The sequence below is a fragment of the Fusarium sambucinum genome, chromosome I, assembly GCF_050947815.1.
Source record: "Fusarium sambucinum isolate potato_lamoka chromosome I, whole genome shotgun sequence".
In the NCBI taxonomy this organism is placed as follows: Eukaryota; Fungi; Ascomycota; class Sordariomycetes; order Hypocreales; family Nectriaceae; genus Fusarium; species Fusarium sambucinum.
In genome coordinates, this window is record NC_139294.1 from 4,469,891 (window position 1) to 4,490,994 (window position 21,104).

At 48.4% G+C, this 21,104-nt stretch overlaps 4 protein-coding genes across 4 annotated transcripts; 1 reads left to right on the forward strand and 3 right to left on the reverse strand.

The window, feature by feature from the left end:
- Positions 1 to 1,064: 1,064 nt before the first annotated feature.
- FSST1_004165 (major facilitator superfamily domain-containing protein) lies at positions 1,065 to 2,739 on the reverse strand (the record flags this gene model as incomplete). Its single annotated transcript, XM_083230315.1, has 2 exons — positions 1,065 to 1,506; positions 1,577 to 2,739. 2 exons carry the CDS (start codon positions 2,737 to 2,739, stop codon positions 1,065 to 1,067), a joined length of 1,605 nt encoding a protein of 534 aa, XP_083087595.1.
- Positions 2,740 to 7,416: 4,677 nt separating this feature from the next.
- On the reverse strand, positions 7,417 to 9,807 carry FSST1_004166 (uncharacterized protein; the record flags this gene model as incomplete). Its single annotated transcript, XM_083230316.1, has 2 exons — positions 7,417 to 8,454; positions 8,506 to 9,807. The coding sequence occupies 2 exons, from the start codon at positions 9,805 to 9,807 to the stop codon at positions 7,417 to 7,419; spliced, it is 2,340 nt and encodes a 779-aa protein (XP_083087596.1).
- Positions 9,808 to 13,315: 3,508 nt separating this feature from the next.
- On the reverse strand, positions 13,316 to 14,335 carry FSST1_004167 (Got1/Sft2-like family-domain-containing protein; the record flags this gene model as incomplete). Its single annotated transcript, XM_083230317.1, has 4 exons — positions 13,316 to 13,468; positions 13,518 to 13,668; positions 13,841 to 13,961; positions 14,116 to 14,335. The coding sequence occupies 4 exons, from the start codon at positions 14,333 to 14,335 to the stop codon at positions 13,316 to 13,318; spliced, it is 645 nt and encodes a 214-aa protein (XP_083087597.1).
- Positions 14,336 to 19,213: 4,878 nt separating this feature from the next.
- FSST1_004168 (basic helix-loop-helix domain-containing protein) lies at positions 19,214 to 20,782 on the forward strand (the record flags this gene model as incomplete). The annotated part of the gene is made up of 1 exon (XM_083230318.1): positions 19,214 to 20,782. One exon carries the CDS (start codon positions 19,214 to 19,216, stop codon positions 20,780 to 20,782), a length of 1,569 nt encoding a protein of 522 aa, XP_083087598.1.
- Positions 20,783 to 21,104: the final 322 nt, after the last annotated feature.

Below are 21,104 nucleotides of genomic sequence, written 5' to 3' on the forward strand. Positions count from 1 at the left end.
CCGGCAACACCGAACATGATGCGGTTATAGAGTCTCTTCTCCGCTCTCTTGCGGCAGTTGACCTTGGCAATTGACTGAGCCACTGGATACTCCGTGTAGTGTTTTGAGTTGAGCTTTGTCTTGCCGAATCTCTTCCCAGATATTAGTGAAGATCATCTTGAAACGAGGCTCGCAGGCCGTTACCCGAAGTGATAGGCCACGGTTCGTGCAACATCGTACAAAGGAGGATATCTGCACATTGACGATCCTCGATAAGGTGCTTGTCCTAGGTTTTGGAATCAAGTTTGCCACTTTTGATGAGTTGTCGGTTGGTTACTGTAGTCCGAGTTTCACAAAAGTGACAAGTGTTTCTAGAAGAAAACTAGGGACTCAAGACAAACCGGGCGGAAAGTTAGACCGTCCAATAATCTATTTTCCTTCGTGCCACCAACTTGAGCTTCGACGTGATGACATTCGTAACATGTGATGCAAAAAACGGTGCCTGCTGATGATAATTCATGACCGGCTTGGCCACGTTTTTACCGCAGCAGCCACATCAGTCTATCGAATAGGATGAAATGAAAATGCCGTCTTTGGATCAGAGTCTGACTATGTGATAATAATGACGTCCCTTGCGAGATGTTTCAGTGGAGTCACAAGGCGATCGCGCGATGGCTACCGACTCTATACTTCAGCCTTATGGTCACTATGACTTTGGCAGTTACCCAATAGTCGGGTAGTTTGTATTTGTTTTAGTGGGTGCCCCTGATACCGAACAGCTCGAGGCAAATAATATTCGCAATTATACTACACACTGCCCACTGGTCTGTGATCTTATAAGAATGCAGATTGCTTGAATAGAGTAAAATACTATACTATAGTATGCCAAAGCCATAAAGATGGAATCTGTGCTAATACTAGGCACTATAGTCTAAAAGTCTCATATATGGATGCTTTACAAGTGCTACATGAATAAATCCACAACTCCTTCCAAAACAAAACAACATCCATACAATTTACGTAAAACTCCAGAATACCCATGATTCGTACAAGTCCAGTGATAATTTCTGGTAACTCTTGGTCCTTCATGCGCTGTCACAGCGCTTGTGCTGAGGTTGATCCATGTCACCCACGTGCTGAGTTTCGTCGCCTTCGACACCGTAATCGGTAGGATCAGCCTCCTCGTCCAGCTTCTCCATCTGGCCAGGCTCAACAAGAGCGTACTTGCTCTTCTTTCGGATGCGAGCGCCATACCAAAAGAATATAAAGGGGATAAAAGCCAGTAGAGTCGCGACTCCTCCAATAAGAGAACCTCCGCCACCAACACCAAGAGCGGTAAACATCTGGGTTGTAAAGAGGGGAGCAGCAGCGCTACCAGCAGATCTAGCAACAGTGTTGGCGGCGATAACTGACGCTGCATATGAGGCATATGTGTCGGTAAGGTAGTTGATTATGGCGACATAAACAAGCATCAGGGCGGCAGAGAGGAATGTTCCCGCAAGAGTTGGGACGATCCAGGGGACGACGCTTCTTATTGTTAGCTCGCTTACTATGCATATCCAAGGCAGGATAACAAGGAATAATAGAAAAAACCTACTTATAATTGGCTGACCATGCAAGCCAGAACATGGTGATAGGGAAGGCAACGCCTCCAAACATGGCCATGAGAAGTCGATCTTCGGGCAATAGAATCTTTCCTGCTGCATCTTTGCTTCGTCTTCGTTCGCTATCGACGAAGATGACAATGGTTCCGAGTACAGCCCCAACAACCTGGCCAAGCAAAGGCAGCTGCGAAACACCAGCATTCCATCCTCTCATGTCTCTGAAAACAATGGGGTAGATGCTAAAGAGCATGAACTGAAGGGTGAAGACGATGCAAGTGTAGACAGAGCAGAGGAGGGAAATCAGGTCAAACATGAGAATCCAGGGTCGTGTAAGAGCTAACTTGTAGACCTGGGCGAGGCCAGGCGCGTCCTCTTCTCCCTCCATGACAACGTGCTCGTATCCTTTGATACCAGACTGTCGAGCTCGCTTGGACTTCTGGGCCAGAATAGTAGGCGTGTGTGTCTCGGGAATGAGAAACATTAAGAAAACCGTCGCGCCTCCAAGCCATAGAACAGAGTACATGCCCCATCGCCAGTCCTTTTTCAGCTGAACAAAGCCCGAAACAACAGGACCCAAAGAAGGTCCCACCCAGGAAGCAAGACTGAATATTCCGGTAGCATTTCCTCGCTCGATAGGGTCCCAGAGATCGACCAGAACTCCCGGGGTGGTGCTTAGTGGGGCAGAGATGAAGACTCCAGCCAAAAATCTCCCAACAAGGAGCGATCCGAAGTTTGTGGGGAAAGCGCAGAGAAAGTTGAAGGCCATGTAAGCGATGAAAGTGATGTAGAAAATCCATCGACGACCACAAAACTCAGAGAGAGGTGCAAAGACAAAGGGCCCAGCACAGAAACCAAGTAGGAACATGGAAGTCGTCAAGCTTGCAGTAACGGTTGAGACACCAAACTCCTCCACGACAGAATCGACACTCCCTGAGAAAATGCTTGATGCAAAGTTTCCGTTCATGGCAAGGAAGACAGCGATACAAGTGATGCCCCATCTTCGTTTCTTGGACCAATTTCGTGGATTCTCCTCGTCTTCTGGGGAAAAGTCGACATAACCTTGGTCGTTGATGTAAGGCCCATCGCACCTGTCGTGACTGGTGCCAGGCTTGAGTGTCATATAGGACATGGCCCTGCCGGTAATCTGAGCAGCCATATTTGTGAGTTGTTCTGTTCACGCAGATCTTAGAGGGTAGTAAGATGGCAAAGGAGATGAGTAGTGTAGTTTAATGGGATATGTCTGTAGTAATGAATGTTGAGAGCCCGTCCGTCTTATATTTATATGCATGCATTTTTTTCTCGCTTCTTCACCCCTTAGCATCATGATGAAATCTTTGACTTTGCCATTGTGTATGGGAGAAGTGAGGAGAGGTGAGGTATCCCCACCATAGTGACCTTGGTTGTGTTAAGTTGACGTCAAGTTCTTCAGGTGAGGCATACCTACCGTGAGCATTGGGCCCCTTTTCCCCAGACCGGCCGGAGGTCAGCTCCGGTATGTGTTTTGGATACTAGATTCAGCTTTGTCGGTTTCTTACCCCACAGACAAGTGTTGGTCCATCCGAGAGTTTTATATGGAAGCTCGCCCCCAAACTTTCTAAGTCTGGGTCCACAAAATAATATATTGAGCTAAATAACCGTTGCTAACTCGACGAGTTCTGTACTTGGAAGGACGGGGCAAGTTTATGAGATGACCAGAATCGCACCCAGAGCAACACGGTTGATATTAAATACGGGTTCATTGAATATCATGAGCTGGGGAGGCTAATAATCTGTCTATGAAGTCCGGGGATGATGAAGTATTCGAGTTTAACCCCTGTATGTAGATCAGTCACTCTCTAGTCACTGTCAAGGCCCGACCCACGCGGATATGACATGGCGCTACTGCCAATGACGAATCAGGCGTGTTATATCGAGATTTAGAGTAGAATTTTTATGGAAGATTCTATACAGGAAGCCCTTCTGTTGGAGGGTGTGGATGAAGATTCTTCTACTCACTTACACGGGAATGGAGTCAATACAGCACATGCCGATCCTTTGTGCCCTTCTTCTTCTTCTTCTTGTGAGAATGTCCCGATCGGAGGGTTTATTCCCTGTCAAAAGAAATACATTCATGCATTTCTTTGACTCTTTCCTCTGAATCTCTTCTTCTATTGTTAGCCTCCCTCCCCGTTCCCAGACACCGACTTAGTCCCCCTTCTCAGCTTGTTCCCCGCAAAAACGACCAGCACTGTACTGAACATAGGTAGGTACCTAGGTAGTCACGGGAAGGAGTATCCCTGACTCACTTTAGCTACTTCCATAAGGGTTTTTCTTCCTGCCATCTCTACTTTTACTCTCCGGATCGGCGCTTGACGTAATGCCATATTCGATATCCAACATCCAACGAGAGCACAGACGTCTGTTCGTTCTGCAGGTCTTGTTCTGGTGTTTCCTCTCTAGGCAATTTCTGGGGTCCCCTGCTCCGGCTTTAACACTCCTGCAAGGCACCGTCTGCCCGTTCTTTGACTTTTGTTGATGCCCAGTTGCTAATCTACACATCAGTCTACCTTTAGAAGGTAGCACAGGATAGCCATGTCCTCACGATGGCTTCACTTCTTCTCTTTTTCTTCTTATTTCTCCCCAAAATGAGAGCACTTTCGTCTTTGCACCCCCCTCCCCTTGTATTTCAGCCACTAAGCCGAATTACATCGTGTGCACAGCTTCTCTAACTTGCCTTGACAATGTCTTGAAACCACAAATTTGAGATTCGTGCAGTACTTCACAATGGCCTCACACCCATGGCATGAGGCAATACATCTCACGATTCACCATCGCGATGTTTCATTTGAAGCATGGGCTCATCATGACTCACCGGGACAGAACCTCCGTAGAAACCGCAGTAACCTACATAGTAGGAAGGATGTAGCAATTATTCAAGGTAAAAGACCTTCCTTCTCCACCATAAATGCGTTTTGCCAAGTCGATCCCCGGGTTAGGCGAAGAAGTGTGAAAACAAATGCTCTGTGCTCTCTCGGTAAAGGCCGGCATATATTCCGACCATTAGAACCAGTCATTCGTATTATTTTGGAAGCTGCCCAATATGAATGCCAACGTGATATTAATGGAGGCCTTTGGCTTATTACACCTACCTAGCTGGTATCATCGTACAACTTGGGTCAGTAGTGATCTTTCAGGCAATTATATCCTTGACGATTGTGTGCTTCGAGGTCGAGATATTTCATTTCGATTTATTATGTATGACTACCTCCCCCTCTAACGTCCTTTATCTTCCATGCGGACGTCGTTCACTTGCGTTTCTTCACCGATTTGCTAGATACGCCGCCGATTGTGCAATCCTTGCGGAACCACTAACCCAGCTCGAGCATATGAGCTAGGTAACGGTAGCACCACATCCGGATCGACTACATCCATCGGCGTCAGTATTTGTCGTGTAAGCTTCTCCCAGTCATCCTGCTTAGCAACCTTCTGGCCATCCGATGAATCGCCAGAGAGTTTCGCGTGTAGCATGGCGAGGTCAAGGTCCCACAGGAACGGAATTTGCAAAAGTAGAGTGCACCAGTAGGACTGATCTACAGGTATATGCATTACAGAGGAATGTCATATGGCAGAAACTGCGGTATTTGATCCTTATCTCTTGAGGCAGCGCCTCGAGATGATGTTTGAAACTAGGCAAGGGGTTTGGTGTTGCTTCATACTCGTCGAGGTTTGGGAGGAGGCTGTGCGTTAGGTCCCGAATATGCTCCGAGTCCAGAGTTCCACTAAGAAAACAATCAGATTCACAACAGTTGGTATATAGGCAGTATTAACTCACCCAGCGGTCTGTAAGGGGTGGGCCCTGAACGTATTCTTCCCAACCATCATCATCTACTGCACCGAGGACACGCTTTGGATCAACAAAACACCGGCTCAAACCAAGCTTCACAGGTCCTGTCACTGGACGGGACTTGGGAAGGTCTTCAGTAATCGCAGGAATCAATAGCGTGTGGATGGGTATTTGTCCTTGTTCAAATTAGAAGACATTTTCAGTCCGTCGTTCAAGTGTCAACCATAGATCGCCAAGTGTGTGAACGTGGGCAGTGGGAGATAGCTGCATGGCGCGCTGAGCGATACGCAAGCAAGGAGCATGCAGTGCAGTATCTGTGTGGGTTACGATGAAGAAAAAGTCATACTTCAGCGTATATTTCATTAACAAGGCCGTAAGGGTCAACTTCATCGAGCTTGATGCCGCAAATTGTACAGTCAGTAAGGTAACTGGATAGTATTCAATTAGCTTTAGTAAATTCTTAGCCTCGTGAACTGATATTCTTGTCTAATCTGCGTTGCCTATTCTTTGTAACAAGCCTAATAGGCTATAATAGGAAGTATATTAATATTTATCTGCCTAAAAAGCTATTGCTGCACTTTTATATATAATAATAAATAAAAACCTCCTCTTTATATTAATTATATCTTAGAAATTTATTTAAATTGTATAAAGAAAAAGATAAATAAATATAATTAACTAAATTACCCTATAGTTAGGCGCATTACCCCTCAATTTAACCCCGCTAACATGATAGATAATTGTCATGACAGATAAATATCTTAGAATTTACCTCGAGTCCAATTAAACTCCGCTAATAGAAAAGCATCTATCTAAAGCATATCTAATAAGCTATAATTACTTACATTTGAGACACAGTATACTAATACCAAATTACATCTCCCTTAACCCTTGTGTAATATCATAGAATAGAGTTAAGCATGAGAGAGTAGCTTGTGTTTTTTAACAAGTTTTTTTTTTTGTGAATTGAAACTATTGTACAATTTTTTTTTAAAAAATAATAATAGCAAAACTCCGTGTATGTTTTTTTAGCAAAATTTAGGAAGGTCCTCTAGCATCAGATCCTCAGCGACAAAGAAAAGAAGAGAAAGATTCAACACCGAAATTGTAGCAAAACCATCCCTGAACCCCTTCAAATGCAGTGGAGAGAGTTTAAAAAAAAAACGAGAACCAAACACGTCCGTGTACCGATATTCATACCATGTGCATCTGCTTTTCTCCCACATCTGATCCCGGAAGCTTCGAATCTGCTCGCCTTCGACATACCCCAATTCAACCATCGATTGGAATACCTGTTGTTCGGTATTTGCAACCGTCCAACAAACCGCTAGGCTTGGTCAAATTTGATGGTGTGGGCATCTCGTGGCATGCCGTTTCCAATACGTCGCCGACGCCCTCGAAATCAACAAAATACCTTCCCTGGAGTACGCCACTAGAAATCAATAAAACAGGCTTTTGATACAACCATGTGTCTCCCATATAGACCCTCCTCAGGCATGCTAGCAATCAACTTTTGCATCGCTCAGCAGGGTATCAAATATCTGGATCGTATCCTCGCCTCCTTCTCTTTCCGTTCGTTGCATAGGAAAACTCAAGTATGGCCATTTCTTTGCTTCGGTGCCCCTGTGACCATGGCTTGGTAAATCATAAACCACCTCAAGACCCACCAACGCAGTCGCTGCATACCTTATTGCAGTCGAGGGCCACACCTGGTAGAAGAGCCCGTCAAGTAATAGATACAACCAGGCTACTCTGGGCTCGTGAACCCCCTCCCAAAGAAGAACAAACAAAAAAACCCAAGAGCAATCGGCAGAGCGTCGTGGCCAATGATGGGTTGGAAGCGAAAGAAAATGAAATCATAAAGAACATTTTAAAACCTGGGACGCGTAAATTCGTATCGACCCAGATCAACGCGTGACGAAACTCTCTGGGATATGCCTCATACTACACCACAGGGAAATGCAGGCACCGTATCCCACCGTAAGCGACGTCTCCATTCTGCAAAGCAGCTCAAGACTCAGTGACCTGAGATGCCTCAGCATGCACACCGTTGGCAAGCGGGGTAGCATTCTCAGCATGGCCGTTGGTGAGAGCTTCAACGCTGGTAACCTGGGTTTGACCATCGGGGCCAACGAGAGGAACTGTTCCGGAAGGTGAGAAATCTGGGACTGCAGCTGAAAGCTGGCTGGCACCGACGGGTGCATCTCCGTTGACGTCACGAGGCGGGAAGTGCTGGAGAGAAGGGTCGTGATGATACATGGGTGTACCGTATGGCATGTGAACGGCAGCATTGTACTGGCCATTGGAAAAGTTGTAGTGTCTGTTCTTGAAAGTAACATGGGGAGGTCCTTCCCTGCGGGCCATTTCATCTCGATCGCTGATTGGCAAAACAAATTTTTCCCAGCCATCTCGGCGACGAAGAAGTTCAATACCATCGTCCGCAACGGCGTAGTCAATCTCAGTTGAATCCTCGCAAGCAGCCCGGACGAGGTTGATATCCTCAGCCATTTCTTGCAAGCGCCTGAATGAAAGGACGAAGTGTAGAGAGACATAGCCATGTGAATCCATATGCCGCCGGAGAAAGGTATCCCTGATAAGGTTCTCGATAGAGAAGTAGTATTCGACTTGAGTCTTTAGCGAGTGCAAAAGAATATGGCCGAACTGATTTTGCAGGAGAGCTGCATCCAAAGGCATACCCATCGAGTACTCGATAGGAGTGAACTGAGGCTGTACGACAGGCATGCGGTTACCACCGCTGGGCGCAGACATACGGTGGAAGTTGTTAGCGCCATTACGACCGCGACCTCGCTGAGAAGAATGCGCGAAGGCGCCACCATGGCCACCTTGTCGCATAGGAGGACTGTAGCCTTGGGTTCGGGAAGCACTGGCACCTTGGCCGTGATATCCAGATCCAGAAATAGCATGCTGGGACTGGGAATGGCCGTGATGAGCACGTCCACGGTAGCCGCCCCGACCTCGTTCACCGCGGCCTTCAGGACGGTCGCGGGAAGCCTGGGGAGCTTCCTGTATAAGAAAATAATTAGTATACTGTAGACAAAGTAAAGATAGGAATTTTGTTTCTCGATGCACGTTACTTACCGAAGTTTGAGCAGAAGTATCCTTGACCTTATCAAAGCCTGCATTGGTCGAAGCCTTCTTCTGACCATTGGCAATATCGACAGATCCACGCTTGGTGCTTGACTGTGATGTGGCATTGTTAGAGGCGTCGCGGGCCTTGTTATCGCTGGCCCTGTTCGCAGGGGAGGCAGATGCCAATTTCTCAGCAGCGCCGTTGATTGCGGCTCGGCTGGTAGTGTCGCGACTACCACGAGCACCACCACGAGGCTTGGAGTTACGAATTTGAGGAAGCTGAGTCTCGAAGTTGACTGTGGGAACGTAGTTGATACTGACCCATCGACGAGCTTTCGACGAGCTACCGTCCTCTTGGCTGTCCTTATCAGAGCGGTCGGATCTATCAGGCGTCTTGTCGGCGGCCTTCTTCTTGCTATCCTCCTTAATGGCAGATATGGCTGTCTCAGGAGTAGGCCATGCTGTAGAGTCATCGACAGATGGGGGGACTTCGCTCTTGCCATCCTTTTCATTCATTCGCGAGCCCCGAGGACCATTTCGATCCGCTCGGACATTGCTGGCCTGTCTTTGATGGGACTTGATGCCATTTGTGAGAGGTGCAGGAGACACTTCCGTCTTCTTCTCGTCCTTCTGGCTTGAAGTACCGTTCGTTGTAGCCTCCGCAGGTGTGGGGGCAGGCTTGGTGGACTTTGCCTGACGGGCCTCCTTTCGCTTGTGCCAAATGTTGACGCTAGGAATGGGCGCTTCAGCAAGTTCAACCTTTGGTGGCTCGGGTGCCGTCTCCTGTTCCTTGTCTGTTGCTTGTTCGCCAGCTTGCTTCTCGGAGGCCTTGCCCTTCTTACCTCGCCTGGCCTTTCGGGAGTCCTGCTCGTCGACAGACCTTGTAGCATTGCTTGGTGACCTTGGTGTTTTCTCGTTGCGTCGCCAGGGACGATCCAACCTCCCAGTGTCATCCTCACGCCTTGACTCGGTTTGTCTGCTTTGCGTAGACTCGGAGCGGGCATCGCTCTCAGATCCAGGAACACTCTCGGTATCATGTTTTTCTGCCACTGCCGTCTGAGGCTCAACGTTTTCGGGAGCTTCGGAATTTACCTGCTCAGCCAAAGGTGCGTCCGTTTGTGCGTCCCCTGCGGAAGCGGCAGTGTCAGTATCAGCTGCAGGAGCCTGGTCATCTTGGATGGGAGCAACTGCGTCAGTGGAAGTAGCGTTATTTGAAGCAGGGGCAGTGCCCTTGCCCTTCGCAGCCTGTGCGTAGGAAAAGGTTGATTGAGCGGCCATGTCGTTGGTCTCAACGATAGCTGAGGGACTCATTTCAAGGTGAGCCGTGTTGCAGAGGCTTGTCGTCGTGGACCAGATGGAAAGAGTAAATAGAAGGTGCTGAATTCACCTGTGATCGGTGGGAAGTAGAAGGAAATATTTATAGAGATAAAAAATCCCAGAAAGTCTCAACCCCCTCCAGATGCTGGGAGAGGCACAAAGCAGCCGTGTGCAATGCAGTCGTGTTCGTATGCCCCCAACTTATAAGGGTGTCGGTCGTCGCGAAACTTCAAGAAAAGTCAAATATCGAGAGATGCAAATCGAAGAAATGATTTTCAAGATTGGGATTGAAGGGTCGGTTAAGTCGAGGGTCAGACCCAACGGAACAACGGCTAAATCGGATTGTGCGCGGACGCTGGGTGTGTGGTGATTGTGATCCTCCAGATGGGAGAAGCAAACAGTTTTGTAATATTGAGAGTGTTTGCTTGACCGGGATTGGAGGCCTGAAGAAGTAGGCGGCGGTGTTTCGACGAAGGAGGAAGAATGAGAAAGCACAGGCTTTGCTATTCCGATCTTGTCTTGCTTCTTGCGTCAAGTACAAAACTCGTGAGAGTAGGCTTGATGGGACAAATCGGGCACCAGCTATCAAAGGCTAATAAAGCCCGATCGAAGCTGGGAGTATTTGCTCGTTAAGTTGCGATTTCTCGTCCGTCACGAGGGTACCAGAAGAAAGCCCAAAAATACCAGGCAGGCGAGGCGGGGTGGTTATGATGAATGTATTGATGACCAAAGAGGGAGAGAGGAATCGGGTAAGCGTAGAGGTAGGTAAACCGTAAAAAACAAGGTAACGGAATCCCAGCTGCAATTCCCTTAAAACAGAATTGGGCTGGAGAGAAAGGTGTGGTTTAGGAAGAGGGCGTACGGAGACCAGGCAGAGAAAGAGAAAAACTACGCCGGAGGTTATTTTTTGCGTTGTGTGAACAATAAATTTTTTCCTCATGCGTTGGTTTCCCCCTCTCACACTTGCAGCGCGGGTAGGCTCTAGTTCAGTTCTAACGTGGGTTCTGATTCTGATCCGCAGGCGGAAGGTACCACACAATTGTACTGCGGTTAACTGATCGAGAAGGTACCGATGCGCCGAGTGGGATCTTTGGTCACTGCCCATGTAGAGCCAGATGATGGAAGGAATGAAGGAAGGATAGATAGATGGCCTTCCTTCCCACTCCAATTTAATACTGGCATTCTTTTTTTGCCTTTTTGAAATATCCTCGCACAGCCATATCCAGATATTTCTTACTTTCTGATAAGCTTTATTGAAAATTTTAGCAATTTTTATTTTGCTGGATATGATAATCTAGACAAAATTACGTAGTCCTGATCCATTTCTCAGATGCAGATGATTGATGCACAGCAGAGCCTGCAGGTCAATGTTGGACTGCAATTACCTAGTAGGTAGGTACCAAGTAAGTACCTTAGGACTCAATCGCTGTAGTCATTGTAACCTTATGTCGAGTTACATATAATACAGATGAAGTGCGATTCTGTAAGAATTCCTAATGGCAGAGCGCCACCCTGCCTCTGACTCAAAGTCAAGTAACAAGCCAACTACTAAAGGTACCTAGGTAGGTAAGTACAAGTACGGATGAATTTACAGAGTTAGCATTCAGGTAAGGTTTTGAGTGGTCGATTCCATCAGGGCAATTCGCAGATAATAAGCAACTTTGTTACGGTACTGTTAACCGAGCCCCACATACCTACTATGGTACACTTGCTCACTGTAAGGAGCCATCATGAATCCAACGATCCCGGAGCCATCCATCGGTCAACCGAACCCGAACAACTGTGATAGGGTGGAGATGCGCGAATATAAATCGGCTTTTCCCAAGCAACCTACTGAGGTTACTGCGACCTTGCCAACACGAGTTTGGAGCATCATGTTACTCCTAAATTGACAACCAGAAATACAGGCATAGTCAGCAAACTCCATCTACGTCGAGGTGACATGGATACACAACATATATACTTGTAGTCAATTATTGCGTATTTTGTGCACGGCAATCCAGACATTTCAGGCACGAATTTCTGAACAACAAAATTCCTTCATACCACCGATAAAGCCTGATCCATGTAGTTGACCTGGAAGTCAGTATGGGGGTGCCCAGTATAGTACATACATGCGAAAGGCTATGCCTGTTGGGGCACAAATGCCCAATCAATGGAAGTCTATTACGTTCTTAAGCTTTCTTTCAGTTTAATATTTTTTTTGTCTTATAGCAAGTTATTCAACTAAGAGTGGGTTCTTGATTATGTTAAAAAGAAAAGAAGAAAAGAAAGAAAAAGAAAAAAACCTAAAAAACTACCCGCGCTCCGCCCTTTACAACAGTAATAACAAGCATTAAACCCATCATCAGATCTGGGTTCCCTTGTTAACTAACTACCTTAGTAGGCAGGTAGTAACAATTGCTGTAACATTACTTAGGTGGTACCTACTGTATCTGCCTAGGTAGGTAGGTATCTCAAATATGTCAGGCAAATAGTCAGGTGGATCAGCAATTCCAGTTCCAATTAATTTTTTTTTGGGGCAGGACTGATTACTGTGATACGGGCTGGTTGGTAGGCATGTATCAATCTATTACGTGCCCCAAAAGAGGGCACAGCAACCCACAGCCCAAATGATGCCAATGCCACGATTATGGCTAATGGAGAGCACCATATGTTTCTCGGTTCAAAGTCTTTTTGTGTTCCGTATGAAAGTAACTGCAATGTGTCAAGTCCGTTGATGAGTTCTTTTTCAGTCTAACGTAAACCTGCGGCGGCTTTGTTTCTGTAGGCGCTTTGCTTCATACCTTTATCAATGGAACAGAAGCCTTAATACATACTACATTGGCCGGTTCCCAGCAAGGCTCTTGAAGCCATAGCAAACTGAAATATCTATATTTAACCAGTGGAGTCAATGGTAGCCAAACATCCGCTTTGCAAAGAATACTTTTAACTTGGCCGCCATCATGAGCCCGTCATCGTAAACATACCTACCTTTTACCTTGCCTAGGCGTTCCGAGGTTATCAGCCGAAGCCACCGGTCGCTCATTGGGCACGGCACATGCTGGCCTACCGCTTTGGGATAATAAAATATGTAGTGCTTATCTTACCTAGGTATCTTAGGTATTTAGTACGGGACGGCTGGACACCGGGCTGGAGATAAATCATGTATCAGACTTCAGTGACAATCTGACTGCTATTCAAACTACCTTGGCTCAATCATAGCGGTCAAGTATTTCTGACCCATGTACATAAGATAACACACTTAGTATGCTGCTAGAGGAGTCAAGAAATGAGGTCCCCAAGCTTTACTTGGAGCGAGAAGTACTTGATAGTGCACATAATACTTCCCATTATTCAAAGACGGCAAGTTTCCTTGCAAAAACAATCTACTTTTGTGCCACTTATTGCTAGTATTACACAAGATACACAACAGACATGCAGCGAAAAGGAAAGCATTACGAGAACAAGCGAGTTCAAAGAAAATGTGGTCTGAGGCACTCTCCAAAGCCAAAACCACTCTCTACCCAGTCATCCAGGCTGTTGCCTGTCTCGCTCCAAATGATGTAGCGAAACGCAAACCAGTAGATCCCATAGGGAAGTAACTGATCAAGTACCAGATCAAGCATGCAAGTTGGATGAGGGCAGAAAATAAGGTGAGAATCGTGCTATGAAGCTGTCGGGCTGTCAGTATGCGTGGGACTACGGGACAATTCTGAACTCACTTTCAAAGCAAACACAAGTGTTAATGTGATGGAACCGAAATAGGCCGCTGTGAACGGTAGTCGAGGGGTCGAAAGAAGATGATAGACGTAGTTCATAGGGCCCATAACAGCGGCAAACGACGCCAGAAACATGAGAGATCCCACGGACCATCTGCGTAGCCCCACGTCAGCTTCTATGCGATTTCAAAATTCACCATGTCGGATCTACGACATCACAGCATGGGCAAAACAAGTCACACAATCAAAACGGCCTGGCAGTAGTATGGCCGCGTGACAGCGATCGGCAGGGAGAACAGGGGATGATGCAGAAGCCCTCAACTTACAAGATGGCAAACTTGCGTGGTCTCAATGAGAGGACAGGGAATAGAGTGAAGCAGATGACAAAACATGCCACAGCAGCGAGGTTGCAAGCTCCAAAGATCAACAATCGATCCCATCGGCTAACTGCCAGTCGGGTTAGTGTCTCTTAACCACAAGGCATGTCACCTTGTATCACATGCATATTCAGGACATGGCTCAGATGCAATGCACATGTCCCGCTGCAGGGGTGCTGGAATGCCATAGGTGAATGTGAGATGGTATTTCAAGGTTGACTTACGAACAAACCAGCCCTCCTCCTCTTCGCGTCGGCTGGGCGCAGGCAGAGGCGCGCCGGCACTCTCGGTAGTGGGAAGTCGAACATAGCCACTACTTCCTTGGAAGGGGTTCAAACTCTGTATGGAAGAGAGCAGGCCGCTTTGCTGCGAAGTGTTGACAGGCTCATCGCGACGACTCCAGCCAAGGGAGTTTATAGAGTCTCGGAAGGAAGAAGAAGCCATGGCGGTAGATCCAGAGGGGCGGGAACGTGAGGGACGGGTTGGACAACGACAGGACAGGGACGGAGCGGATACGTCGATCGTGCGGCGTAGGGTCAGGTTCGGGCTGAGATTCAGATTCGGGCTCGAGCTCGTGTACCACGATAAGGGTGGGAGGGTCGCAGAGCAGCTAGCAATGGGGGTTTTGTATCGACCTCAGTGTAGAACTTGGAAGAGTGACCTCCACTTCCCTCGATGGTATGTCTGTCATGGTAGTTATCACGGTCAGTCGACAGGTGCCGATAATATAGAGGCAAAGCCAGAGTAATTGAAGCAGGGAAAATGGTTGCCTACCGCTATCTGTTACTTGCAGAACGTGAACTGGGCGCTGACGACGCTGTCTTGCGCAAAACAGCGATGTAAAAACGGAGGGCTACGAGTCGTTGGGGGCTTGGAGCCAACCTAAGGGGGTGCAGGTTCAGTTACAGTCGCAACTTAGTAGTTGCAACCTGGCAACCGCGCGTGCCGCTGGAAAATGGCGGTAAGAGGTATGAGTAAGGCAGCCAGTAAGTTAGCCGATGAGAACAACGACAAATATGCGACGAAACAAGCGGAGTAATTCGTGTGCGAGAAAGAGAACAAAACGGGTGCAGCTGGGGCGTTGGAGAGGAGTGAAGTTGGTCGTTGATAGTGGAGGGCGGCACTAAGCCAGGAAGTTGATGGGTTGGGGTTGGGTGTGTGGTTCCTTCCTTGGATTGAATCACATTAATTCCAAGCCTTGCCTGTTGTCGTCGTCCTCTTAGAAGTTGGGTAGATGAGGAGATTATATGATTGGCTTATTTAGAGGGGCCACTAGGTTGAGGTCTGGTGCCACCTGTGGTCTGTGGCTCACCTTTCCCAGCACGGCCCGTCCTTGATCGATGGAAGCCTCAGCGGGGACGGGAGGGATCATGCATGACAGAGAAGCATGGCATATCGCCAGGGAGTCATAGCTTGTATGTACAGTGCCTAGCTTAAAGGACCTATACCTTAGCAGATAGCTCAGGGCTGTTTCGGAGCTGAGCTGAGTTCAGAGCCTTGCAGGACCAGACCCTGAGGTGGGACAAGAAGGTTTCAGGACCTCGAGGCTGATCAACCACTACCTAGGTACCCAAGTGCTAAGGAGCCATATCACATATTATGTATCACTGGGGTTTTCACGCAGGAACCGTGTCCGACATGTCCCTTCTCCAAGGACGGGGTACAGACGGGAGAGGCCTTGAGCGGGTTCCATCCTACCTGATGTTAACCACTTGAGGAGCGGACCGTAGAGGGCCGGACACGATCCGGGGGGAACTAGGTAAGTAGGGAAACCACGAAGATAATCTGACATACACCCTCCATCAATGATGAGATGAGAAACAAAGCACAGTGGAATCCAACATTATGCCGCATCCTCACAACGGAGCAGCCCAGCCTCATACTGGCACACTGGCATCAGAGTCAGAGTCTCGTCAGGCTGACGAAGGTTGATTCTCACTGACTCCGAAACACTCCGTATATAGGATTTTATGAGACACAGCCGTGTCGAGATATTCTGCAACAAGGTGGTGGTCTGTAGCTTGGGCGCGTGGACAGGGAAGACCAGGAAAGATGGGAAAACTTTCAGCGCATGACCGAGGGCAGGAGGAGGAAGCTAGGACGAGATAGTCGATTGCATGTAGCAATTTCCGATCAGCCCTTTGAGTCCAAACGGAGACTTGGGCTTGGTGTCTTAAACCTCAAGTCACGTTCAGCGTGGCGCCCACCCACACAGCAACATCCACACCCTCCTCCCTTGACTATCAGTTATCGAGTACTGTACGCACTGCAAAACAAAACGGAGATAGCAAAAGACCATAGCGGCCATCATTACCGCCAACTTTCTCGATTCCTGTCCAAGTCTAAGCCCAGTTTCCACACAACTTCAAGGGGACCAGTGACCGCTGCCTCCACGTTTCGTCTGAAATACTTGGTGTCAGGCGGGGCAAGGACGATAGAAGTTGTACATCTGACTTGATGGCCATGGCTAGTATTCTTTAGCTCGTTCTTGGAAGTATAAATTAGAGGACTTTGTGCCCGCTAGCATGCGTCAAACGATCGAAGATAGATCTTGCAGCCGTGATAGAAAAGGACTTTATTCTTTGACCTGGCCTTTATAGTCATCACCAACTGGACCTGCATTCACTCACAATCGAAGCGGACATTTGAAGGAGTAAGCATAGCCAAAGGGGACGAAGAAAAGGACGAGAAAGGACATTGTGATATAAAGAGCGAGGCTAAGAACAGAACAAGAAGAAACATTATCAATCTACCTACCTTACGAACCGAAGCTCCTCTTACCATTTGATCGTCATTCATACCTACCACGTTCGTGAGAGTAACCACTGAGAAAAACGGGAGACCCTTACATTGGTGTACGGGCCTTGTTCGTATCGGATTTAATCAACCCCCCTTCAGCCACGGCCGAGCGTTTATTGTGTTAGACCCTTGACCGACTTATCGTCACCATTAAGTGGTTTGAATTACTTCCACCACCACCCTTCTCATTTCTGCCCTAGACCATCTATCACCTGTCCTTGAGCTCTAGGCCCCTCCAGTTCACTTGGGCGGCGCCAGAAGTACAATAAAACCTCAGACCGCCTACCTTGGTCCGATAAATTAAGAACGCCCGTCTTGCCTGACCTATCTCATCATTCCAAACTATCCGATCCTGCCGCCAGTCTTACGCCATACCTGTCACAGTGGAGGTCTACAAAGCAAACCCTGGACATCAGACCGTTCTGATAAATTGAGACGTGCCCCCATCGAGAAGCATTATCGTCCGGACTTTTTTTTTTTTACTTCCAATACTCACAAGTAAACCACCGTGGACGCAACAAGATCTGTCATCTCTGCCTCTTTTTTTTTCTTTTGGAGCCTCGATCACATCATCCCGAGGAACGACATCACCGTGCCTTGCGGACCTGAACCCTGCATTTCGGAGCCCCGCCATTACCCTATTTCCTGATTAGGACTCACCCTCCTCGACCACAGCAGTTCAGCTCAGCGTGAACGATACAAGACCTGGCTAAACTGCCTCTCATACGCTCTTCAAATACAATACAATCCGGGTACTTTATCCAGCCGTGTCCGTTCCACCCGACTACTACAGAACTTAGTAGACTTCTCGCAAGACAGATACTCTTCTCAAACCAACCTTAGCCTTCACCAGCTCTATAATATCACATCAATAAAAGTGCCAAAGCGCCTGTTTCCATGCCTTCTGCGCATCACAGTGCTTTTAGTATTTCTGGTGAGTCAAAACGGACCAAAAATCAAACCCTCTTCAGTTTCCCCCCTCTTGCCCTGCCTGTCTTTTTATCGGCGTCCATTATATACCATATCTGTCTCTGGACCCAGTTCCTGTTGCCCAGAGAAATTCCCACCAACCGTTGGGCCTTTTATGGCAGTATGTACGACGCATCATAGCCTTCCATCATTGTCTTAAGCCCCTCCCTTGTTTGGTTGCTTTTTTGTCCCGCAAAATGTTTGCTGTACTGTTTCGTTCGTTCGCATTTCTTTCGTCAATTTTCATCTTATTTTTGCGAGCGAGACTTTCGATTCGCCTCCTTTTGTTTTATCATGAGCTTTACGAAGCCCCCAAATCGAGGTGCGCTTCGTTATTGGGAACCTTTCACTGGCAAGCTTAGTAGCTGTGAGGGACATCCAGTGGCCTGCCTACTAGCCTAGTGGCCCCCCCTCTTTCTTATTCGGGTGGCACCCACACATATCGCCTTTTACACTCTCATGCCCCAGAACCAAAAGCACCATCATCATCATCTCTCATACCACGACTCAGACAACCGTATTTGAGAATTACATTGCTGACTGGTCATTTAACCATTCCAAGAACAGCCACTGAAACCTTGAAAAGATCTATTCACCGCCTACCTCGGCCGAGTACACGTTTCAAGTTACGACTCAGACAAGGACAAAGAACAGGAATCAGAACCCCTCGACCGCTGCTCCGCCGTGACCCCCGCACTGCACATTGTAAAGGACAGCATCTCCAGACTACTGCTCATAGTACTGGACTGGGGCTAGTACGCGCCTGAAGATAACTGGACCTTTTCGCCCGTGCGTTACCAAGTACTCCAGCCCAAACGCCCAAGACCATACTCTGCTCCTTTGACCTGTGGAGTACCTACACGCCCAGGAAACACCCTTGACGCTTAACCCCTTCAAGGTACCTTACCTACTACCATAGGTATCTATCTACCTGGAGGCCCTGCGCTGCGCACTCGGTGCCCGCCATTTCAACCCCCTCCGATCCCGAACTTCTCCCTCCGACTCACAACTGCTATCTATCTCCCCTACAATTCAATCTTCTTTTGGCTTCCACATATCCGACAAGCCGCTCAGTCGTCGCGTTTGAGCACCTACTTACCTACTCGGCACTGGCGACCCGTTCATGGACTGCAAATAGTGCTTGTTCCATCTCCCTCTGCTCTGTTTGCTCCTCACAACCAACACTCTCTGCCTATCTGGTGAGTCAGGTCTGCAAGCCTCAAACCCCCGGCCCTCCACCCGCCACTCTTCTTCATCAGCGTAACCTCCGCGGCAGTGGGCACTCCATCCATATATGGATGCCGCTCCCCATCGCCGAGCCGGTCACCCTTACTACTCCCCCGCTCTGTATTCCGCGTTGTTCTGACAAGATACTGACTCGAACCCTCAACAGGCCAGTTCTAGCTTGATATCCAGATTCTGAACGTACCATCACCTTTAACCGAACTGGTGGACGCCCACAATATTTCGCCCACATCCCCCCTCCGGCTAGGGCATCAACATCCGACTCTACATCCTCGACACGACAAACTCGCAATTGCCATCTTTGTCACAATGGCCCAACACGGTTTTAATCAGTTTAGCAACGGTCACAGCGGGGCGAGCATCGATCCCAATGATCTCGCCATGTCCGGTGGCTATTCACCCTCCTTCAACAACAACTTCAACTCCAACTCCGGGAACGGCACCAACGGCTTCACAAATAGCTCCGCCATGTTTGACGACGATGAACTTCTTGATGGCCTTAACGGGCCTCCCGTTACCCAGTCTGGCATGGCAGGTGGCCAGGACTTCTCAGGATTAAACATGGGTGGCTTTTCTCAAAATGCATTCTCCCACCGCAATTCCGGCTTGCAAATTGACCAGTCACATATGAACGGATACTCAAGTACCCCCGATGGAGATCCCATGCAAAGTCCCTTTAACACTGGCTTCAACACTCAGTACCGACAAATGCCAGGCCACTCCCTTGGAACCTCCCTACATTCGCCCTTGTCGTATTCCGAGTCTCCTCTAGCTGGTGCCATGAATGCTGACAGCAACGACCCTAACTACCTCAACGCCAAGGCCAGAGCTCGAGTGTCCCAGCAGATGCAGCGAAAAACTTCCAACAATAGCCGTAGTCCCATGTCTCCAATGACCCCAAAGACTGCAACCCTCCACGGGATGACAATCGGATCGCAAGAGTCGCCCGGTTTCGGCGGTCAAGCCATGAAGCCAACTAATGGCCAGTGGCTCAACACACCTGCTGGAAGCATCCCTGCTTCTTACAACTCAGGCTTCTCCTCCCCCATGCAGCCAGGAATGAACCAGATCAGTGAGGTCATGATGAAAGGCGGCACTTCGATGCCTGCCAAGCTTGGTGTTGCTTCAAACGCTGTTTCGTCCCAGGAGATGAAGAGGAAACGCCGCCGAGAGTCTCATAATCTGGTCGAGCGTCGCCGACGAGACAACATCAACGAGCGGATCCAGGATCTTAGCAGGCTTGTCCCCACACATCGTCTCGAAGATGAGAAGATTCGAAAGCTGATCCAGAATGGCACGCCCCTGTCGCCTTCATTGACCGGAATCTCCAGTCCTCAGGCGACCTCAGGGCTTGCTGGACCAGGCGCTAGAAGAGCCACCGGAGCCACTGCAGGTAACATCACAACAGGTCTCCCCATTGAAGATAAGGACAAGGGGCCCAACAAGGGCGATATTCTGAACGGCGCTGTCAGCTGGACCCGGGATCTCATGTGGATGCTCCATCTTAAGCTTCAACAGCAAGAAGAGATGATGAACACTATTGCTGACCTTGGCGGCCACTTCCCCTTTGAGATGACAGAGGATGAGCGACGCATGCAGACGGAGCTCATGGATGCTTTCAACAAGAGTGAGAATGGCACTTTCTCATACTCTCGCACAGCTGGGACTGGCCTGCGAGTGCCTCACCATACTGATTATCGCGGCGAGTCCCTGTCGGGTGGGGGTGGCAGCCTCGATCCTGTTGCCATCAGCCCAGACGACAACCTCGACCTGAACGATACAAATCAATTCTGGCATGACCCCGACGACAACAACAGTGGCCATGCTTCCGTCAATTTCAAGGAGGAAGACGAGTACGGCATGGATCTCACGCACTAAAGTGTGGTCCTGTCTAGCCCATCTTCTGTCTTCGGGAGCATGTTTCCTTAGACGCATATCCGGAACCCCCGTCAACGGGCGGCCCTCACTTGTCGGCGTTCGCAATATCACTGGTGTTGTTGTCTTTATTATTGCATATCACTCTCCTTTTCTGCCTGGAGTTCCCAATGCAGGCCTCTTGGAGATGTGAGTATTATGGTGTTTGGCATTACCCGGGTGTATTTTCATTTTATTTTTTCTCTCTTTGGGGTGCACCCTTGGTGCGCGTAGGTATGGGATACATCATATAGGCTTGCAGGGAGGGGCATGTCACTTCGTTCAC